General features: G+C 34.9%; 1 protein-coding gene across 1 annotated transcript in view; it reads left to right on the top strand.

Annotated features, from left to right (window-relative positions):
- ROBO1 (roundabout guidance receptor 1) overlaps positions 1 to 18626 on the top strand; it is a 1063338-nt gene that overhangs the window by 486504 nt on the left and 558208 nt on the right. The window contains exon 2 of the mRNA XM_004371339.1: positions 7458 to 7541. Coding sequence (XP_004371396.1) covers positions 7458 to 7541 — 84 coding nt within the window. The remainder of the gene's footprint in view (positions 1 to 7457; positions 7542 to 18626) is intronic.

Consider the following 18626-nt stretch of genomic DNA (forward strand, 5'->3'; position numbering starts at 1 on the left):
GTTTTTACTTCTTTCTTCACTAATCACCTGAAACCAGAAAATGAGCAGAAATAGTACATATATTTTGAGATTCACATATGAAATCTTTTTTTTTTTTCTTCGTTTACTACAATCCTGGAAGCTCAGATCCCAGATTATAATTACATAGTCTAGGAAACCCTGGTGGCATAGTGGTTAAGAGCTATGGCTGCTAATCAAGAGGTCAGCAGTTCAAATCTGCCAGGAGATCCTTGGAAATCCTATGGGGCAGTTCTACTCTGTCTGATAGGGCTGTTATAAGTTGGAATCTACTTGGTGACAATGGGTTTTTTGGATCATGGATACTGTTCTAGTTTGGCCAAATAACAAACTACACTGATTTTTTTTGAATCTTCTCAACACTGTTGGATGATGATAAAGTCTTCATAAACTTAGGGAAAAAACATCCATTTACTGAAAAAATTTCTTGCGTACATATTTTGCATCAATGTTAATATTTGGTTAATTTGTGCAAACACATTTTCTAATAATTATCCACATGAATCATAATAATCATAGTTCTGTTGTATTTGAAATAAACATAAAGAAGCAACCCTGACTTTCCTTAAAATATCAAAATCAGGGGTGGATGTGACTCATTATTTTCTATTACATTACTGCTGCTTAAAAAAAAAAATAGATGTTACTCAACATTTTGTAGGTCAGTTTTTGAACTTGATACTAGTTAATGTTCTACAGACATAAATTTCTCTAAAAGTCATTCAGTTCTCATTTTAAATGATTTTTAATTGCTTCATTCTCTGAATATTTTTAAGTAAATACCATCTGAAAGCACCTACTGGTATTTTTTTCTCTATCTCTATAATGTAGTTCATATTTCTCTCATTAGTTCCAGGTCAAAAGAATAGGGCAAATAATGTACAGTCCACAAATTATTTTAACCATACATAATTAAAGCAGAAGTTGGGATTCAACTTTAATTTGATCTTGTAGAATTGTGACACAAATTTAGAGCTTCACAATACAGGTTTTGTACTTAATTTTATAATTCATTGCCTAGGATTCTAATTAAATGTTCTCAGTACTCCATTTAAAGGACCCTTCCCTGCATTCCTCTTGATTAGCAGGAAAGAATCAATGAGAATTGATCAAATTTGTAGAACACAATTCTCATATTGATAGTAGTTTATATTCATTTGCTTTTCCCTAATCTTTTATTAATGGTCATCTTTAAAATGTCAATTAATGTCAAAGCCATGCACAATGATAATGTAAATCTATAAAGAAATCAGCTTGACTCTTTACAGAGGGTAAAAGGAAGGAGCTACTTTTTTTTTTTTTTTTAATTGTGCTTTAGGTGAAGGTTTACAGAGCAAATTAGTTTCCCATTCAATAGTTTATACACAAATTGTTCCATGACATAGGCTGTACTCTCCACAACGTGTCAGCACTCTCCCCATTACCACCCTGAGTTCCCCATTTCCATTTGTCTGATTTTCCTGCCCCTTCCTGCCTTCTCATCTTTGCTTTTGGGTATATGTTGTCCTCTTGGTCTCATGTAGATTATTGTTCAAAGGAGCACTTTCCTTACATGTGTTATTGTTTATTTATAGACCAGTCTGTTATTTGGCTGAAAGGTAATCTCCAGGAATGGCTTCAGTTGCAAATTAGAAAGTTGTCTAAAGGCTATAGTATTGAGGGTTCCTCCAGTCTCTTTTAGACCAGTAAATCTGGTCTTTTTTATGAATTTGAATTTTGTTCTACATTTTTAATTTCCCACTCTAACCGGGACTTTCTATTGTGATCCTGGTCAGAGCTGTCGGTAGTGGTAGCCGGGCACCATCTAGTTCTTCTGGTCTCAGGCTGGTGGAGGCTGTGGTTCCTGTGGTCCATTAGTCCTTTGAACTAATTGTTTCCTTGAGTCTTTGGTTTTCTTCACTCAAGAAGCTGCTATTTTTAATGTACATTTACATAATTGAGTATGGAAGAAAGGGAGGATAAAGAAGAAAACCATAGTATTTTGAGGCATGAATTGGAAGCATATTTTCATTTTTTTAAAGAATAAATAAAAGTCTAGTTTTAAACAGTGGTCTTTTCTCTTAGGCTCAACATAAAACTGGCTAGCATGGTATGATGAACAATTTGGAGACATATGAATTGGTTGATAGCATAAATGTGAGTCGTTGCACTACAAAAATAGTATTCGCTGTTTTAACTGTATCACCAGTGAAAGAGAAAAGTCACTGCATTAATTTCTACTGGACATTATAGAGAAGGCTTTAAATCACTTAATCTTCATCCACCATCTTTAAACTATTTTAAATGTGTTTCATGAAAGATTCAGTAGTTGTTAATATTATGCCATGTTTACTATAGCTCCTTCTCTCAATATATTTTTTTCTGAGCCATATAAAAGTAAGTTGAATGTCCCATGACACTTTGCTCCTGAATTATTCCACATGCATCTCCAAAAAAATATATTTTTTTTTTTTCTGTAAACTTTGTTAGGTCTAAAGTCTTAAATTCAGATTAGACATTATTTGTAAGAATGCTTCATAAATGATGCTGTGTATTGCATCACATAATTGTCTTCTGACTCTTAGTTACCCACTGTTGGTGATACCAAGTTTAATTGCTGAGTTAAAGTGGTAACTGTCAGATATATCCATCACAAAAGTACATTTCACAACCTGCAGTTAGCAAATAATCTGTGAGGTGATGCTTTGGCACTGTGAAGTATGCTCTCCCTCAACCAGTTTTTCCCTCACAGATTTAGCACCCATTGATGTTGTTTGCCTGCATAAATTATTTTATTGAAAGTGGCTACATAATTATTTTCTAATTCTAAATTTCCATTACATTTTGACACAGATGTTGGGGTTATCTCAGGAAAGATATTACTATACTGATTGAAATATTTCAAATTAAATTTACCATTAAAGAAATTGTATCAACCTTTTAGTGAATTATTATATTGAAGGACAAGTTTCCTTGATGACATATTTTCCGTTAGAAAGGAAGATACAGGTCTTTATTCCCTTCTGCTGCTGTTGTTGCTTTTATTAAATCCGTGAAAGACTGCTATAAGATAGGCGACTCTTATATATATGCTGTTGTTGTTGTTGTTAGGTGCCATCAAGTGGATTCCAACTCATAGCGACCCTATGTACAACAGAACAAAACACTGCCTGGTCCTGTGCCATCCTCACAATAGTTGTTATGCTTAAGCCTATTGTTGTAGCCACTGTGTCAATCCATCTCGTTGAGGGTCTTCCTCTTTTTCACTGACCCTCTACTTTACCAAGCATATAAGTTTTATATATTTATGTGTATTATTTTATCATCTATCATATTATATACAATAGATTTAAGTATTCCATTCAATTTGCTCTAGAAAATAATAAGACCATGTAACAAAATCTACTATAAACAATATGCCTAAAGGCCAGAATTCAGTATTAACCCCAGATACTAACATTACCGAATTATAGCGTATTGAGAACAATAGTGACTTTCTTAATATTTGCTGATGTTAGTTGCCATCAGATGGGCTCCAACTCATGGTGACCTTATGTATAAAAGAAGGAAATATTGTCCCAGTTCTGCACCATCTTCATAATCATTGGTATGTTTGAGTCCATTGTGATTATTGTGTCAATCCATATGATTGAGGGTTTTCCTCGTTTTCTTTTGCACTCTAGGAAATACAGGACATCAGTAGGTTGAAGGAAAGGATGATGAGTTTAGTGTTTACTGAGAGAAAATATGAGATTTCTTGGAATGTATATGATATTGAAAGGTAATGGAGATTAGATTTGGCAGTTGGGAGAGGGTCTAAGTGAGAAATATGGAAGTTGCATCATCTTTAAAAATAAATAAATAATTGAAGCCATGAGTCTGGATGAACTCATTTACAAAGAGCATGTCGAACAAGAAAAAGACAAAGCCTGAAGGCTTCCAAAATACCAGCATTTAAGGAGTGTTGGGAGAGAAACCAGCTAGCATAAAGGCATTAATTCTGTATATCCCAAAGATTAGAATTATAGTCCAGGGATAGAAAATCTAGAGAGCATCTTTTTTTTAACATAACATAAAAGAAGGACTTAACTCTAAAGTTGGAAATGGTTGTTTGAAAAGCATTGAAGGCCAAATAGCCATGAAATTCCCAAGAGTCTACATATTTGATGGACAGTTTTGTGAGGGTCCATCTCACATATTTCCAACTCTGGATGTCTATGATTTTATGATTCAAGACCTCCTTTTTATAGCAAGAAAATATGTTTTATATGTTTTAATGGATTCTTGGGATACAGAGAGTACATTAGTATTTGAGTTTATTTATAGCAAGGTTTTTCTTTCCCCCAGCTATAATGCTGTCATAGAAAATGCAATTTTTTTGTTTTCAAATGGTATCATATTCAGAGTCTATCACTTAAGTGAGAATTGCACTCTTGGTTGGTGTTTGATTATTAATTTATTCAATGTCTTAGGAGAAAAACATAGTTTAAGCCCCTATTATGTTGCAGGGCCAGTAGAAGGAGGTAGGGATATAAATATGAAGTAGACACAGCACCTGGCCCTCAGGAATTCAGTCTGATGAGTTCAACAGACACATAAAACTCATCACCTGAGTGCCAGTGCATGTCTAGATGTGATGGTGGCTTCTATCAATTATGAATGTATCCACCTCAGTTTAGGCTCTGAATTTACAGTTGGGACACAAGACCTCTTTCAATATGCTAAATACGAAACCATATCTTTCCTGATCATATTAGATTCCATGCCTCACATAATCAATATCATTCCACAGAAATATAAAGAAATATCCCTAGGAATCTCTTGGAATTAGTCTTTCAACACCCATGCAGTGAACCAAATGGTTATTTCATATGTTACAGTGATCATTTGACATGAAGGAGATGGAAGAAAAAAATGAGTGAAAGAAGTTAGTGAAACTTCTGTCCTTCAGATCTAGCATATCGTAATTAAAGGTAGTACTAGGTAGATTGAAGGTGCTTTATAAATATGGAAAGATTTATTGATTAATACAGAGTCTTAATCAGTGGAGATAAGATTTTGCAGTTGGGATAGGGTCTAATAGAGAAATGTGGAAGTTGCATCACCTTAAAAAATTAATACAATATATATTGTTTCCTGGACCTCAGAAGAGATCAGAAGGGTGATGGATGGGAACTCAGAACCGTATTTCTAAACCACTAAGTGTGAGTTAGACATAGATGGAAAAATCTTCTTAAATAGATTTAGGTACTTTATTTCAAATCATAGAAATTTACTTTCCTCATCTCTTGCTTTTGTAATAATGTTCTCATTTTCAAGGAGTGTTCAGTAACAAAAGGTGCACAAGTCTTACGTCAGAAGTCTTACTGGATAGACAAATTGATTTACTTCGTGTCAGGGATTTAGATTAATTTCTATTGTATTTTTGATAAGGTGATTAGAAATGTGTTTATCCACAGTAAATAAACTATTACAAATATAGAAAAGTAGAATTTCTTTTAAAAATCTGTATTTGCTACTAAAGATAACTTGTAAAATGAAAAGGATCCTAAATGCTTTGTGTATTTGAAAACAGAGTAAGCAGGGGCCATGTAATACATTTGAACAAGCATCTGTGTTTATCTACTTACATCAGCCTCTTTCATTTGATTAGTCTGCATGAGCGAGGGCACTTTATTTGTGGCAAAACATTTTGTTTATACTGCCTCAAAATTTAAAAAAAAAAAAAAAAAGCCTCCTTCCCATTCTGTCTTATTGATGTGAGTTAAAACTCCTATCTAATCAACTTGTGCATACAAATAATGTCACCAGGCTGGAGGGGTAGAAGGGGGACCCCTTCCCTGCTTTACCACTTGCAAAGTTGAATTCAGAGATGAATCTGAAAACAGCCACGGGTAGCAAGGCAAGGATGAATAAAGCAATAAATGAGCATATTTTTCCCTTTCGTCTGCAAAGATCTGAATTAATTTCTTTCTTTGCACATCAGGTTAATTATCTGACACTTGAGGTACAGAAAGAGGAGACAGGAAGATAGAGTGGGCAAAAAAGTCACAGGCAAAAAAGCCATAAAGGGAACTCATTTCAGACTTTATATTTTCTTTTCAAGCTCCCAAAGCCTTCCCTGAGTAGCTGTGTGTCTAAGACAAAATATGTCGACCTAGCTAAAAACTTGAGGAGCAGTGGTCATTTTTATCTTAGACACAAAATTAATGACCCTTGTGATGTTTCCCAAGAGGCATTACCTGCATGTACTCACTGCCTCGTTCATAAGTGACACTTTTTTCTCCTAGTAAACAGCTGTGCTTCCTTGCTGTTCACACCAAGAAACCCTCTGTAGCTGCTGTTTAAGGAGATAAAAAGCCTGCAGAAAGAACCCCACAACTTGAATGACGTATGACTCTATGTATTTGATATAGGAGGTATACACTTGGTTTTTATTGTGTCTGGGTCTGCTTATCAGCAGTAGAGCTATAGACACTGCTTGTGTTTATCTCACATACATAGATATGACGTATAGAGTGATTAAGCATGAGGAAAATCTAGTAACGGTGTCGTTGGGTTTATATATATACTGCAGCTCAGCTTGTGCGTATTGGAACTTGAGTGTTGTTATACTTAGCTTGAGCTCTAAATTTTTACGTAAGAAAACGTGCAATCTAAAGAACGTGAAAAAGTGTTTCTCTCATTTAAGGAAAATAAGAATAAATGAAAATAACTTACATGAATGGTGATGATATAGAATCTCAAGAAATTTGGAATGTTTTTAAAATATTCAAACCCAGTATCCAAAGTTAAATGTCAATTTGTTCATACCTTCATTTCAGTGAATTTCTGTCAATCCTTTAAAATGGTAAGTTGTTGCCTTTGGAAAGATATGATGTTGCCCCCTTTCTTCCCTGCCTCTCAGAAAAAAAAGTATGACATTTTTATCCTCGTTCCTCTTGTTTGACAAGATCCTATTTTTCCCTCATATCCTTCCATGCCCCTCCTTTCCCAAATGAGGTACACAGTCCCTTGAGTCAGTAATTGCCAGGAGATGAAGCGATGATGGGGGGTGATCACAGTCAATAGCTTTGATTAACAATAAGGTTGAAAATTAGCAATGCTAGCATTCAGCCACCCTTCCCTCTCCCTCTTCCATATGCTCCCCTCAGTCCGTGCTGGCGGCCTCACACAGGACAGTCGGAGCCCTTCGCCAGCTTTGAAGTGCAGCAAAGGTGCAGGCAGAGCAGAGAATTAGGAAACTTAAAGAGACAAGTCGCAACTGTAAACCATGCTGCTGAGACCTTCGCAGGGCTTAGTGTGCCGCTGGAGGGGCGAGGATGAAGTGTGCTGTGTGTTGTCCTTGTGTATTTTTCTGTCACATGTGGATTTACTTGTGTCTGGACATGCTGTGATCGAAATGGCAACTACTGTTACTACTGTGACCCCATCAGCAGCTCTGGTGTTGTTTCCGACAGACCCTGAAGACCTAGAGAGGGGGAGCGACAACGGAACACCAATCCCTACCTCTGATAACGATGACAATTCGCTGAGCTATACAGGTAGAGTGTCTCTTTCCCAAATACTAACTGTTCCATTCCTTCTAAAACGCCGCCACCTTCATCGATCATCAACCACCTGTGTAAAATTATCTGCTCATCTCTGCTTTCAGCTAACAACCACAACTTCTTCTCCTCATTTTCCAGAGTTCATTCTTCAGCTGGGAGGTCATGTTGCAAAAGTAAACACTTTGGGGGAAAAATAGCACATAAAAACTGATTTATTCTTGTTGTTTGTCTATTTTTAATAAAGAAGAATGGTTATCACCTGAAACTTTGATATTGCTAACATATTTAAAATACTATTTTCTTAGGGATTTAATATTTGATTAAATTGCTCTCAAAAAGAAATACAAGTTAACCTGCAAGTAATTTGGTTTCAAAATTATTTGTATGTTTTTTGGTTACATTTGTAGTCATATAAACAACAGAAAGCAAACTCTTAACAAGAGTGATGCAAATCATAATTACCAACTGATATTTCACAATTGTGCTAGCATGACTTATTACCTTATCCATGAACCATATCTTACATAGATGCATGCATATACTAGCATAAAATAACAAATTCACTAACTGAGCATGTTGGAAATAATTCATATATAAATGTCTGAGAATGATCACTCTGTAAATACGTAAATGTTTCATGCAGAATTTCTAAGTAATAGTCCTAAAACATAATTGCATGAAATACGTCCTTACCCTGAGACAATTTGATTAAAACTTTAGATATGGGCAAAGAATAAAATGCATCACTGATAACCCATTGAATCAGATAATGATGTAATAGTGGTCTCCTTGTAATAGCAGCTCTTTACTATGCTCTTTTCAGTAGTCCTTGTTAACAGCGTTCTCTATAGACTCCACTAATAGGTAGTGGACTATGGTAGGTGAGTGTGTGTCTGTGAGTTGGGATTGTTGGTGATTAGAGATGATGGAGAACTCTTCTGTATCATTACAGTCTTACAGATAACTGTGTTAAAAAAGAGAATAATCCAATGGACGCATTTCAATTTGATATAAAAAAAAATGAACTCATGCTTTACTTTACAAGCATACTCACTGTCTTCATGGAAACATTACTCTCCAGTTTTCTCTGCCTTCTACATAATTTCAGGTTTAAACACATATTATAAGTACCTTTAATATTTGTTGTATATATTTATTTTAGTCTTCTAGATAGTGGTTTCATTTTCCTCCTATCTTTCAATTTAAGAATGAAGATTAAAAAACTAACAAGTTAAAGCCCATGGTGGTGAGACAGTGGGGGAGTGGGTATGATACTTTGCCAGAAACTTAGCTAAAGCAGGAGCTGTAAATATCATCCCTCAATACTATAGGAAAGAAGTTCACATTTTTGAAAGGAGGAATCCAAGGCAGTATTTTTTCTCATGGGTATCCCCGTTTGCCAATACATGTTAGTTCTATTCTCTTGTGCTCATCCAGTCTAAACAACTGCATTGTTTAGATACAGTAATAGGGTTTACTCTTTGTCTTTTATGGATTTCCTGAAAATTATATATAACCAATGCATAAATCATGTTGGAGTGTTGGGTTAAGAGAACTTAAATAATGATGCATTAAAGATTGAAAGTAGCATTTTATATTTTTTATTCCTATTTATTTCCCCCCCTTGGATTAATCAGTGGTTAGATTCCTGCTATTAAACATATCATTAGATGAATTAATATGAGGTAATAAACTTATAAAATTGTCTTTATATTCTTCAAGGGAACTAATTAAAGCAAGACAATTTAATGCAAAATGGCAGGAAGACAAACTTCTGAATAACCTTGTTCCTGAGACTGTAATTGTTTGTAACAGTCTAGTACTAAAGGAGATTTATTCTGTATATTTTGTTTCAGTAAATAATTGATTGTTCAGAAACTGATTTTCTACTGTATGATATAACTATGCTATTTTAGTCTCTTTCATTTGCATATTGACCATTTCTTTACTCATTATAACCTCTCTGGGAAGTGATCAGAAGAGTAAAATAGAAAAAATACCATTTGGCTACTTGATAACAATTATAAAGAAAGATGGGTAATGGGCTCTGAAGTTGAATTAATACCAGAAAGTATTGCTTGAAATTGCCTCTAGATTTCCTTTTCTTATGTGTGATATGTCTCTGTGTGTGTGTGTGTGTGTGTGTGTGTGTGTGTGTATGTGTGTGAATTCTCTTTAGTATGATCACAGATTATTGAGTTGATAGAATCTTTATATTAAAGGTACTTCAGTTCAGAAGGAAGTGAGATAACCTATCTGGTCTGGAACATTTTTACACATTTAATATAAACTGTCTAGTTTAATACACCTATAGTCTAGTTACTCTAGATGTAGCAGAAAGAAAATTATAAGAAATAGAGTGCAAATAGTAAGTAATCTAGAGAATATACAAAGCAATTATCATATAAATAATTGATATGAGGTAGTTACAAGATAAATTTCCATGAAGGTTAACAAACAAAAACACAAGGTATTGTATGCGAAGTCTATATTTTTTAACAATGTCTCAAAATGGCTGTGTAAAATCATATATACATTGGATATTTATGTTTTAGTACATGTTGCTTCACATCACTGAGCTGACATGTGAGACTTTCCTTCTTCCCCTTAACATTTCATGTACAGATACAGATAAAAACATGAAACTGTCCCAAAAGAAGATCACCAGTTCTCTAAAATCCACATTCACACACTCCAAATTCTCCTTTCTTTTGGACACTAAAAAGGGAGTAATTTCCACTGAAACCTAATTTTTCATTACAACATCTGCTCTGGTTCTCAAACCATTTGGGCCCATCGGTATCAAATTGACCCATCAAACTAGAATCCATGGATTTCATATCATATACATGCATGTATTAATTTTATTGATGATCTAGTCAACAGATAATGCCTTAATAGTTGTTTGCTGCTTAAAACTTATACCATTCTTAAACTGGATAAGTGATTTAATTGAGTGGCCCAGAAAAAAAAAAAATGGTAAGATAGCCTTTCAGGGAAGAAACATATTGATTTCTTTTTTCCTTATTATCTCTAGATACAATGCTATAGAGCCATGAGAGGTTTTAAAATATTTCCATCTCTCTCTTGCTAATCAATGAATGCAGAGCAATTCCTAAGGTGGCACTGTGGTGTGTTATTAAAATGGACTTGTGCATTATTTACAGAGAAGTAGCCCATTTCCTGATTAACCAAGCATGCCATAAATATTAGGGTCTATTTAATAGTACAGAGCATATAGCCTTTGTTGCTAGAACAAGTAAGATGGGGTTTCAAATCAGAAATTTATGGGGTCAGACACAGATCCCAAAGAGGCTGAATATGTAATAATCAATGATTTTTTCAAGGAGTTTCTGAAAGCACACATTGTTTATAGGCTGCTGGAAGTGCATATGGTGTTTCAGAAATATGGAGAAATGAAGTAATGTGTCTAAGAATGTTTAAATGTCTGAAATGTACACATAATGCATAAACAGATTGCCGGAAAAGCTTAGTCAATAATATTAAGTGTAAGAAAAGTTTATTGAAAAGAAAAATTCAGGAAGTAAGTGGGAGATAATAACATCCTAGTATCATTCTTAATCTTTTTATAAAGAAACCTAACTTTGTCCATTTTTCTGAGTGCCAAAAATGTCTGTAAATTGATTTGTTATGTCTAAAATATATCTTTTGCCCCCATTTCTACATACTAAAAATAAGATAATGGCCCCATCCCTTCAGGCTTATTTTAAGGTTTAACATCCTGTGTTAACAGTAGCATATTGGAAGAAATGCTAAATGTAAATTTAAAAATCTTAAAACTGAACCATCTTCAGAATTATATCAGTGTCAATTCAATTAAAATTTAGCCATGGAATATTAGAAATTCTAGAGTAATTTTAAATGGGGATAATTGAGTCTTCAACCCTTCAAGTGAAATTGGTTATAATTCTATTTAGACAGAAACAAAATATACGCTCTTATTACAAAAAGGAAAGCAAGACAAAATATCCAGAACAAGTTAATATGTTTAGCATATTTTCCTACATGTACAAAAGTAGTAAGCTCAAAAACATGTTTTACCTCATATTTTGAAATCGCAACAGGTAACTATTAATTGATTTTTCTATCACTCTATATCCTTAATTGTATAGCTTCACGACTAGAACCTAACTGAAATTCTACTGCTTAGTGAATTTTTTAATTTATATACTAAAAATAAGCACTGCATGTATTATCACTTCTTATGTGCAACATAGTTTTCTAAGCACTTAACATGCAGTAACTCATTTTATTCTCATAACAACTCTCTCAGGGAGGTTATTATTAATGGCAACAGTCTCTGATACCCGTTTCAATATTCTAGAAGAGAAATACTCCCAAACAAATTACACATTGTCCAACCTCACAGAGTCTTAGATTTAAACGAGATTGTGTCTACAAGCTACATTGGAACACTTAATTGGCAATTAAACAGACCAGCCATGCTCCTTTTATATAGCAGCACTGTTCAAGTGACCAATATTTTAGGTCTCCGCACATTCCCATCCTAAGTTCATTATTATCACAATAATTAATGCACCTAGTTTAAAAAACAGGGCAAAGCATTTTAATAAAAACAAATAGGCCCTTACTCTCTTTCTCCATCCTTGAGCCCACCTCTCCTAAGCAACTTTTTCTCTCTCTTTTAGATGCTTCTAATGAGAATTCCCTTTACATTTTTAAATAAGATGCAAGCACAGATATTTATTGCTTTGTCACTTTAGATGTTATCTAATAAATCTTTTTTTTTCATTTACTCACTGTCACATTCTTTGTTAAGTTAATAGTGAGAGTTTACATTATCAGGACTAAGCAAATAGTCTGTAGATGAGTTTACTGCAGAGCCACGTTGAGTACTATGATTACATTTTCCTTCTTTGTGCAAGAATGTTCATTTTCTGGAGTTAATAATTGCCTCTTTTTCTTTTCATTTCATAAATACTCAATCATATGCAATATTCCATCGATCTAAGTTTTCCCTGAACATCTCCCTTCTAAAACCCTCCATACTTTTGTCCCAAACTCACTGGTTTCGCTCTAGGCCCAGGAGTTTCCTTCAATTATTCTTTTATGTTGGCTCTCTTATATCCTGGAACTCATTTCTTCCTCCTTCCTAGTTTTCCCCCTTTTGGAGAAGCGTATTCTCTAGAAACTTCCTAAGAAGATTAATATGAGATACTTTTTTCTTATTCCTCACTTTTTGAAATATGTATTTTTTCTACATAGCAGAGTGAGACTTTGGCTGGACATAGAACCCTTAATAATTTTAAAGACCTTTCTTGCTTGTCTTATAGGCTCTGATTTTGCTATTAAGAAATCTGTTGCTGCTATATTTATCATTTCTATTTTTTGTCACTTAATTTTTAATTGATTTCTTGACCTTATAAAAATATTGTCTTTGCCTTTGAAATTTTTATCATGATGTGCTTTTGTTTGCTTGTTTATATAATTTGTTTTCAATCATCATACTGGTGATAGATGAGCCATTTCAAATTGGAGAATTGTTTATGTCAGTTATGGAAATTTTTTAGAATTATTTAACTTAAGAATATTTTAAATTAGACCTCATCTGCGTTTTATCTGTCTCCTATGGAATCACTGTTAAATTGTGGACCTCTTAGATTGATCTATTAAGTCACTTTTCTATTTTCTAATCATTGTCATTTTTTTCCCACTTTCTGGTAAGATTTTATCTACCAATACTTCCAGTTAGTATTTGTATTTTGTTCATGATACATTTTAATTTCCAAGAGGTCTTTCTTATTCTCTGATGTGCAAAGAGTTTAACTGATTCTCACATTAGTAGAGATTTCAATCTAATTTTTCTGATGTTACTAAACTGCTCTTTCTATTATAACTCTGCAGTATGACTCTGGATAAAGTATTAGAAATCTACTCAAAATTCATAGGTTTACAGATGTGGAAACTGAGACTCTGAAAACTATCTTGATTTAACCAAAGTAATACAGGTATTGAGTGGTAAAGGCTTACGTAGAGCAAGAGCCCCAAACTCAATTTTTTTGTGCCTTTTTTAACTAAAAAATGTAATCTCACAGAATTTCTGGGAAATTCTCTATACTTTCCAAAAATATATAGAGAGAAAGAAACTGCAGAACAAAATAAAACTAACACTACACTTTGGTGGTTTAATTTTTTTTTTTTAAGTATATTATATTTGGCTCTAGAAAAAAATACTACTTTAAAAGTTTATATAAAAGTCCTATTCTCTATAGAAGCGCTGAATAATTTACTCATTACAAAAATAAAATTCATATATTGACTGCCTAATCTGAGTTATAATGGTGCTAGCACAGGGGGATATTAAGATATAGATTTTTTTAAGAGCAATACCATGCGTTGCTCCTCTTTGGATCACCATATCTGGGCCCCATCATTAACTTGATCATTGCCATCTTGCGCATCATTACCTTCTGCATAATAGGGAATTATTAAACATTTTTCTTAAATAGTGATAAATTAAACCATCTCTACTTGCTATAGAGAGGATGGCAAGACTTTGACTCCCTTGCTTTAGACACATTGTCAGGAAAGACCAAACACAGCAAAAGGACATTCTGTTCGGTAAAGTATAGAGTCAACGTAAATGAGGGAAACCTTCAATGAGATGGATTGACATAATAGCCACAACATTGGACTCAAACTTGCTAATGATCATGAAGAAGGCACAGGACAGGGCAACATTTCATTCTGTTGTACTTGGGTTGCCATGAGTTGGAGCCAACTTGATGGCAACTAACAACAATAACAACTTGCAATAGAGCCTTGTCAGGAATAATATCATAAACTCCCATCGATTGAAGCAATTTATTAGTCTTTCAATAGGTATGGGCATGAGGTCATTTTTTTCAGAATTATAAAATTTATGATTTGTTTTGGGTGACCTCAATTAGTAGGCAATTCTGCCAATTCTCTGAAAATATGAAAGGATGTAAGTAAGAAAATACTAGGATCATGAGTTAAACTAATGTGTAATACTCCTAAAGTCTTCCTACTTGAACTAAGAGAAAAAGAAAAATTGGTTTTATTTTGTAATTGACAATTATATAGGGTCAGTATGAGTCAGAATCGACTCGAGACAATAGGATAGAATGGAGTAGACATGTCTATCTTCTTGAAGCTTGAAGGACACATGATATGAAAGCTTCAAGTGGCTTTCAGCATGAAAAAGTAACTTGAGCTTGAGCAACAATATGATTCCATGAAAGAGCAATTTAAAGCAGTTTATTATATCAATTATTAAAAAAAATTAAAAAGCAGGTTGTACATTGTCCTAACATTTATTAACACAGATGCTAACTCTAGAGTTCTTCATGAACACTTTGGAATTGTAAAACATTTCAAAAAGGCATTGACCAAGTGAAGAAGGCATTACTTATAATTTTATATTGAGTATTTGATAATATTTGTCAGTGTGGAAAGTTCTACAACTAAACATTTTGAGTTTTCAAAATGTTTCCAAATGGAGAGGGAAGGGCCCAGTGTTTGAGCTTAAATAAAATGGCAAAACCTTGATTTTGATAGAAAAATTCCATTTAATTTTACTTTCTTCAGTTAGATGTTCAAATAGGAAAAAAAACATTTCACGAACAATTTTATTTTGAATTTTTCAAAGGATGCTTCCAATTTTTAAAATATATTCGAAAGCTACAAAACTTTAGAGATAGGTAGATAAGTAAGCATACTCAAATACACATAAAGTAGCCATGCGTTCTTTAGATATGACAACATCCTTAAGAAAGCATACCGATACATGTGAGGAATGTAGGTTAAAATTTTTTAACAAAATTTAAAGAAATTTTTTTAATAAAATAAATCATCCTCAGATGATCCAGCTACAGTAATGTTGATGGCTAATTACCTGGATAATTCGGTAAAAATCTTGATGTACTCAGCAATTTAAGCAAGAAAAGTAATCTTTAGCTTAGCTATTCTTCACTTTGACTGCAGAGACCTGAATATAGAGATGATTCCCTAGTAACCTCATAAATTCTGTACCAGGCTCGAAGCCTTCTGTGCAAGTACATGGCAAAAGCATGACATTCAGCTTCCAGGCAGGAGCTGTCAGCGCAGTCAGGATCACAGTCTAATCTCTGCATTTCTTTAGGTTCCTGCTGTGGTTCTATGCAAATCATCCTCCCCCTATTTTTTGTTTTAGCTTTTCCAGTTCATAAAAAGGGAATAATATTTAACAGTTCTTTTTTTTAAATGAAAATGAAAAGAGAATTGGGTAACCTTCCTACTTTCTATTCTTTGGTGAAAACTTTAGGCCATGGTAAATTTTTCTCCTTACATGCATTCCTTTAGCATTTTTTTCCCCACAATATATGGGCATCAGTCTAATGCCAGTTTATGTCAAGAAGTTAGTACATAGAGGGCTGGGCAATAATTACATAAGTACTTGCTATAAAAGTAAAACATTTTGTTATTATTTCACATTGCTGCAAAGAAACTGTTGCATCAGCTACAAGTGGGCTCTGTAGTAGGTTTTGCTGTGGTAACAGTTACAAGCAAAACTCCCATGGCAATACAACATACCTGATCCAACGCAAACGTTGTTGTTAGCTGCCTTAGAATCGACTCAGACTCGTGGCGACCTGATGTACAATAAACGAAACGCTGTCCAGTTTGGCATCATCCTCACAATTGCCAACATGTTTGAGTCCATTGTAGCTATGGTGCAAGTTCATCTCACTGAGGTCTCCCACGCTGTTGGCCCTCTACTTCACAAAACATGATGTTCTTCTCTAGCCAGCCATTGATCCCTCCCAGTGATGTGTCCAAAGCAAGCAAGTCACACAATGTTCTGTAGTGATACAGGGTTTTCATTGGCTAAATTTTGGAAGTAGGTCACTGGGTCTTTCTTCTTAGTCTGTCTTAGTCTGGAGGCTCCACTGAAACGGCTCTACCATGGGTGACCCTGTTGGTATTTGAAATAGAAGCGGCTTCACTTCCAGGATCACAGCAACACACAAGCCACCGCGGTACAAAAAACTGACAGAGACGTGGTGGAAGGCATCAGTAGTTTATTTCTCATTCAGATTCCACACGTCAGGAGGACTCTACTCAACATACTCACTCATATTCTGAGGCTAACAGATGTGTCATCTTCACACAGGTTACCGTGATTACAGAGGCAAGAAGAGGTGGTGTGGTCACGTGAGAACTGGCTCCTAAAACTTTTCTGCAGAAGTCACTCTGGTCCTTTAATTAGACAAAAAAAAAAAAAAAAAAAGGCACATGAACACACCTAATTTCAACCTGGTGGGGAAATGAAATCCCCCTGTGGTGCTTGGAGGAGGCGGAGCTAGAAATGTTTGGTGAACAGCACTAATCACTAGTAGACTGACAATGCAAGAAACAGCACCATCAATTAGTCTCTGGTTCAAAGTGCATACTACTTCTTTAAGGAAAGAACGCTAATCTAACAAGGCACCCAGCTGTGCCATAACTGAATATTCATTTGGTTATTTCACTGTTATATATAGTTAGCCCTTTCCTTCTATTTGTTACTGAAAAGTTATTTGGTCAGAAGCAAAGTTGTGCATGATACCATGATATACAGCAAGGCATTCAGTATATGCACAGATGGTAGGTCTGGCAGAAATATGGTGGGAAGGAAAAGAAAATTCATTTATAGAACATCTGTTCCAATGAGGACATATCACCACTCCCTCCCTTATGATGAAGGGAGTTCAATATAATTATCCTGCCACCAAGTTGGCTGGATAGACTCCCTGTGCTATTACTGGCTCATCATTATCTGTGCTATGGGTGGACTGGACTCTCTGTGGTGGCTGTAGCCATTCACCTTTGTTGAGAGGAATACCATGTCATTGGTCCCATATGTAACTTCTTCTACCATGGATACATTGTTCATGATCAAGCAGTGGGATGGTGGAAAAAGAAGTTGAATGACATCTAGGTCATCATTGCCATCTGTTTACTAAAAGTCTCCTACGCAATGCACGTGCATTTTTAAATGTTCCCATAGAACACTGATATCCTCAAATTCTCAAATGATTTTAAAGGGTACATCTCATACCAATTGCCCAGACTTCCTTGTTACTCATTCTTTTTGTTACTCAAACATCTCCCTTCTAAAACACCAACCATCCAGCCAACCCTTTAGCTCATATCCACGAATTAATCTAGATTCAGTCTCTAGAGAGCACTTCTTCCAGGTAAAGTGGACAATGAGTTGTACCACTCAATGTTCTTCCCACAATAAGGATTTCCCTTCTACACTGTCCTTCCAAGCACCCTGGTTGGGCCGTAATGAAATAGCAATTTACTTATAATCAATACCAACATATCATGCAGAGATACGTGTATACCAGGCTGAGGTTTTTTCCCTGTCAAGTGGTAATAGAATACATTCCAACTGATCATATGTATGGATTGAGAGGTGGCTGTGTAGCAGGAATATATGCACCTTTTTTTTTTTGCTTTCACTACCTACTAGAGCCTGATCTTCCTTTGCTTATGCCACTCTCACATTATGATGGCGTGCTTGTCTGCACATCTATTTTATGACTCAGAGGATCAAAAATCACCCAGTTTATGATAGTTGCATTTTGGGGGGAAATTGTGGTACCCTGATGTCTAGAGGTTCAATCACTACTAGAGCCAAATTGCAAGAACATTTGAAATTAGTGTTCTTAATTTCAAAAGAACATTAATTAATTTGCAAACAGTTCATTGCTTTTCTCTAAAGCCATAAGCGGTTGTGATGGTTAAGATTGTGTGTCAACTTGGCTGGACCAATATTCTTAGTGTTTTAATGTGATCACTCCCATGATTGAATACACTGTGAGTAGCCAATCAGATGAAAGGGAGTCTCCTTGGGAGTGTGGCCTGCATCTGAATATAAGCAGACGTTCTGGCTTTTTGCTCACTCTGGATCCTGAGGCTGCCTCCTGTCGTCTCATCTCCAGTTCTTGGGACTTGAGCTGTCAGCTTATCTCCTAAACTTGGGATTCGTCGATCTTCACAGCCTGTGAGTGGAGCCCTGCTCTCTGACCTGCCGATCTTGGGTTC

Source organism: Trichechus manatus, unplaced genomic scaffold (genome assembly GCF_000243295.1).
Source record: "Trichechus manatus latirostris isolate Lorelei unplaced genomic scaffold, TriManLat1.0 scaffold00012, whole genome shotgun sequence".
NCBI classification, from domain to species: domain Eukaryota; kingdom Metazoa; phylum Chordata; class Mammalia; order Sirenia; family Trichechidae; genus Trichechus; species Trichechus manatus.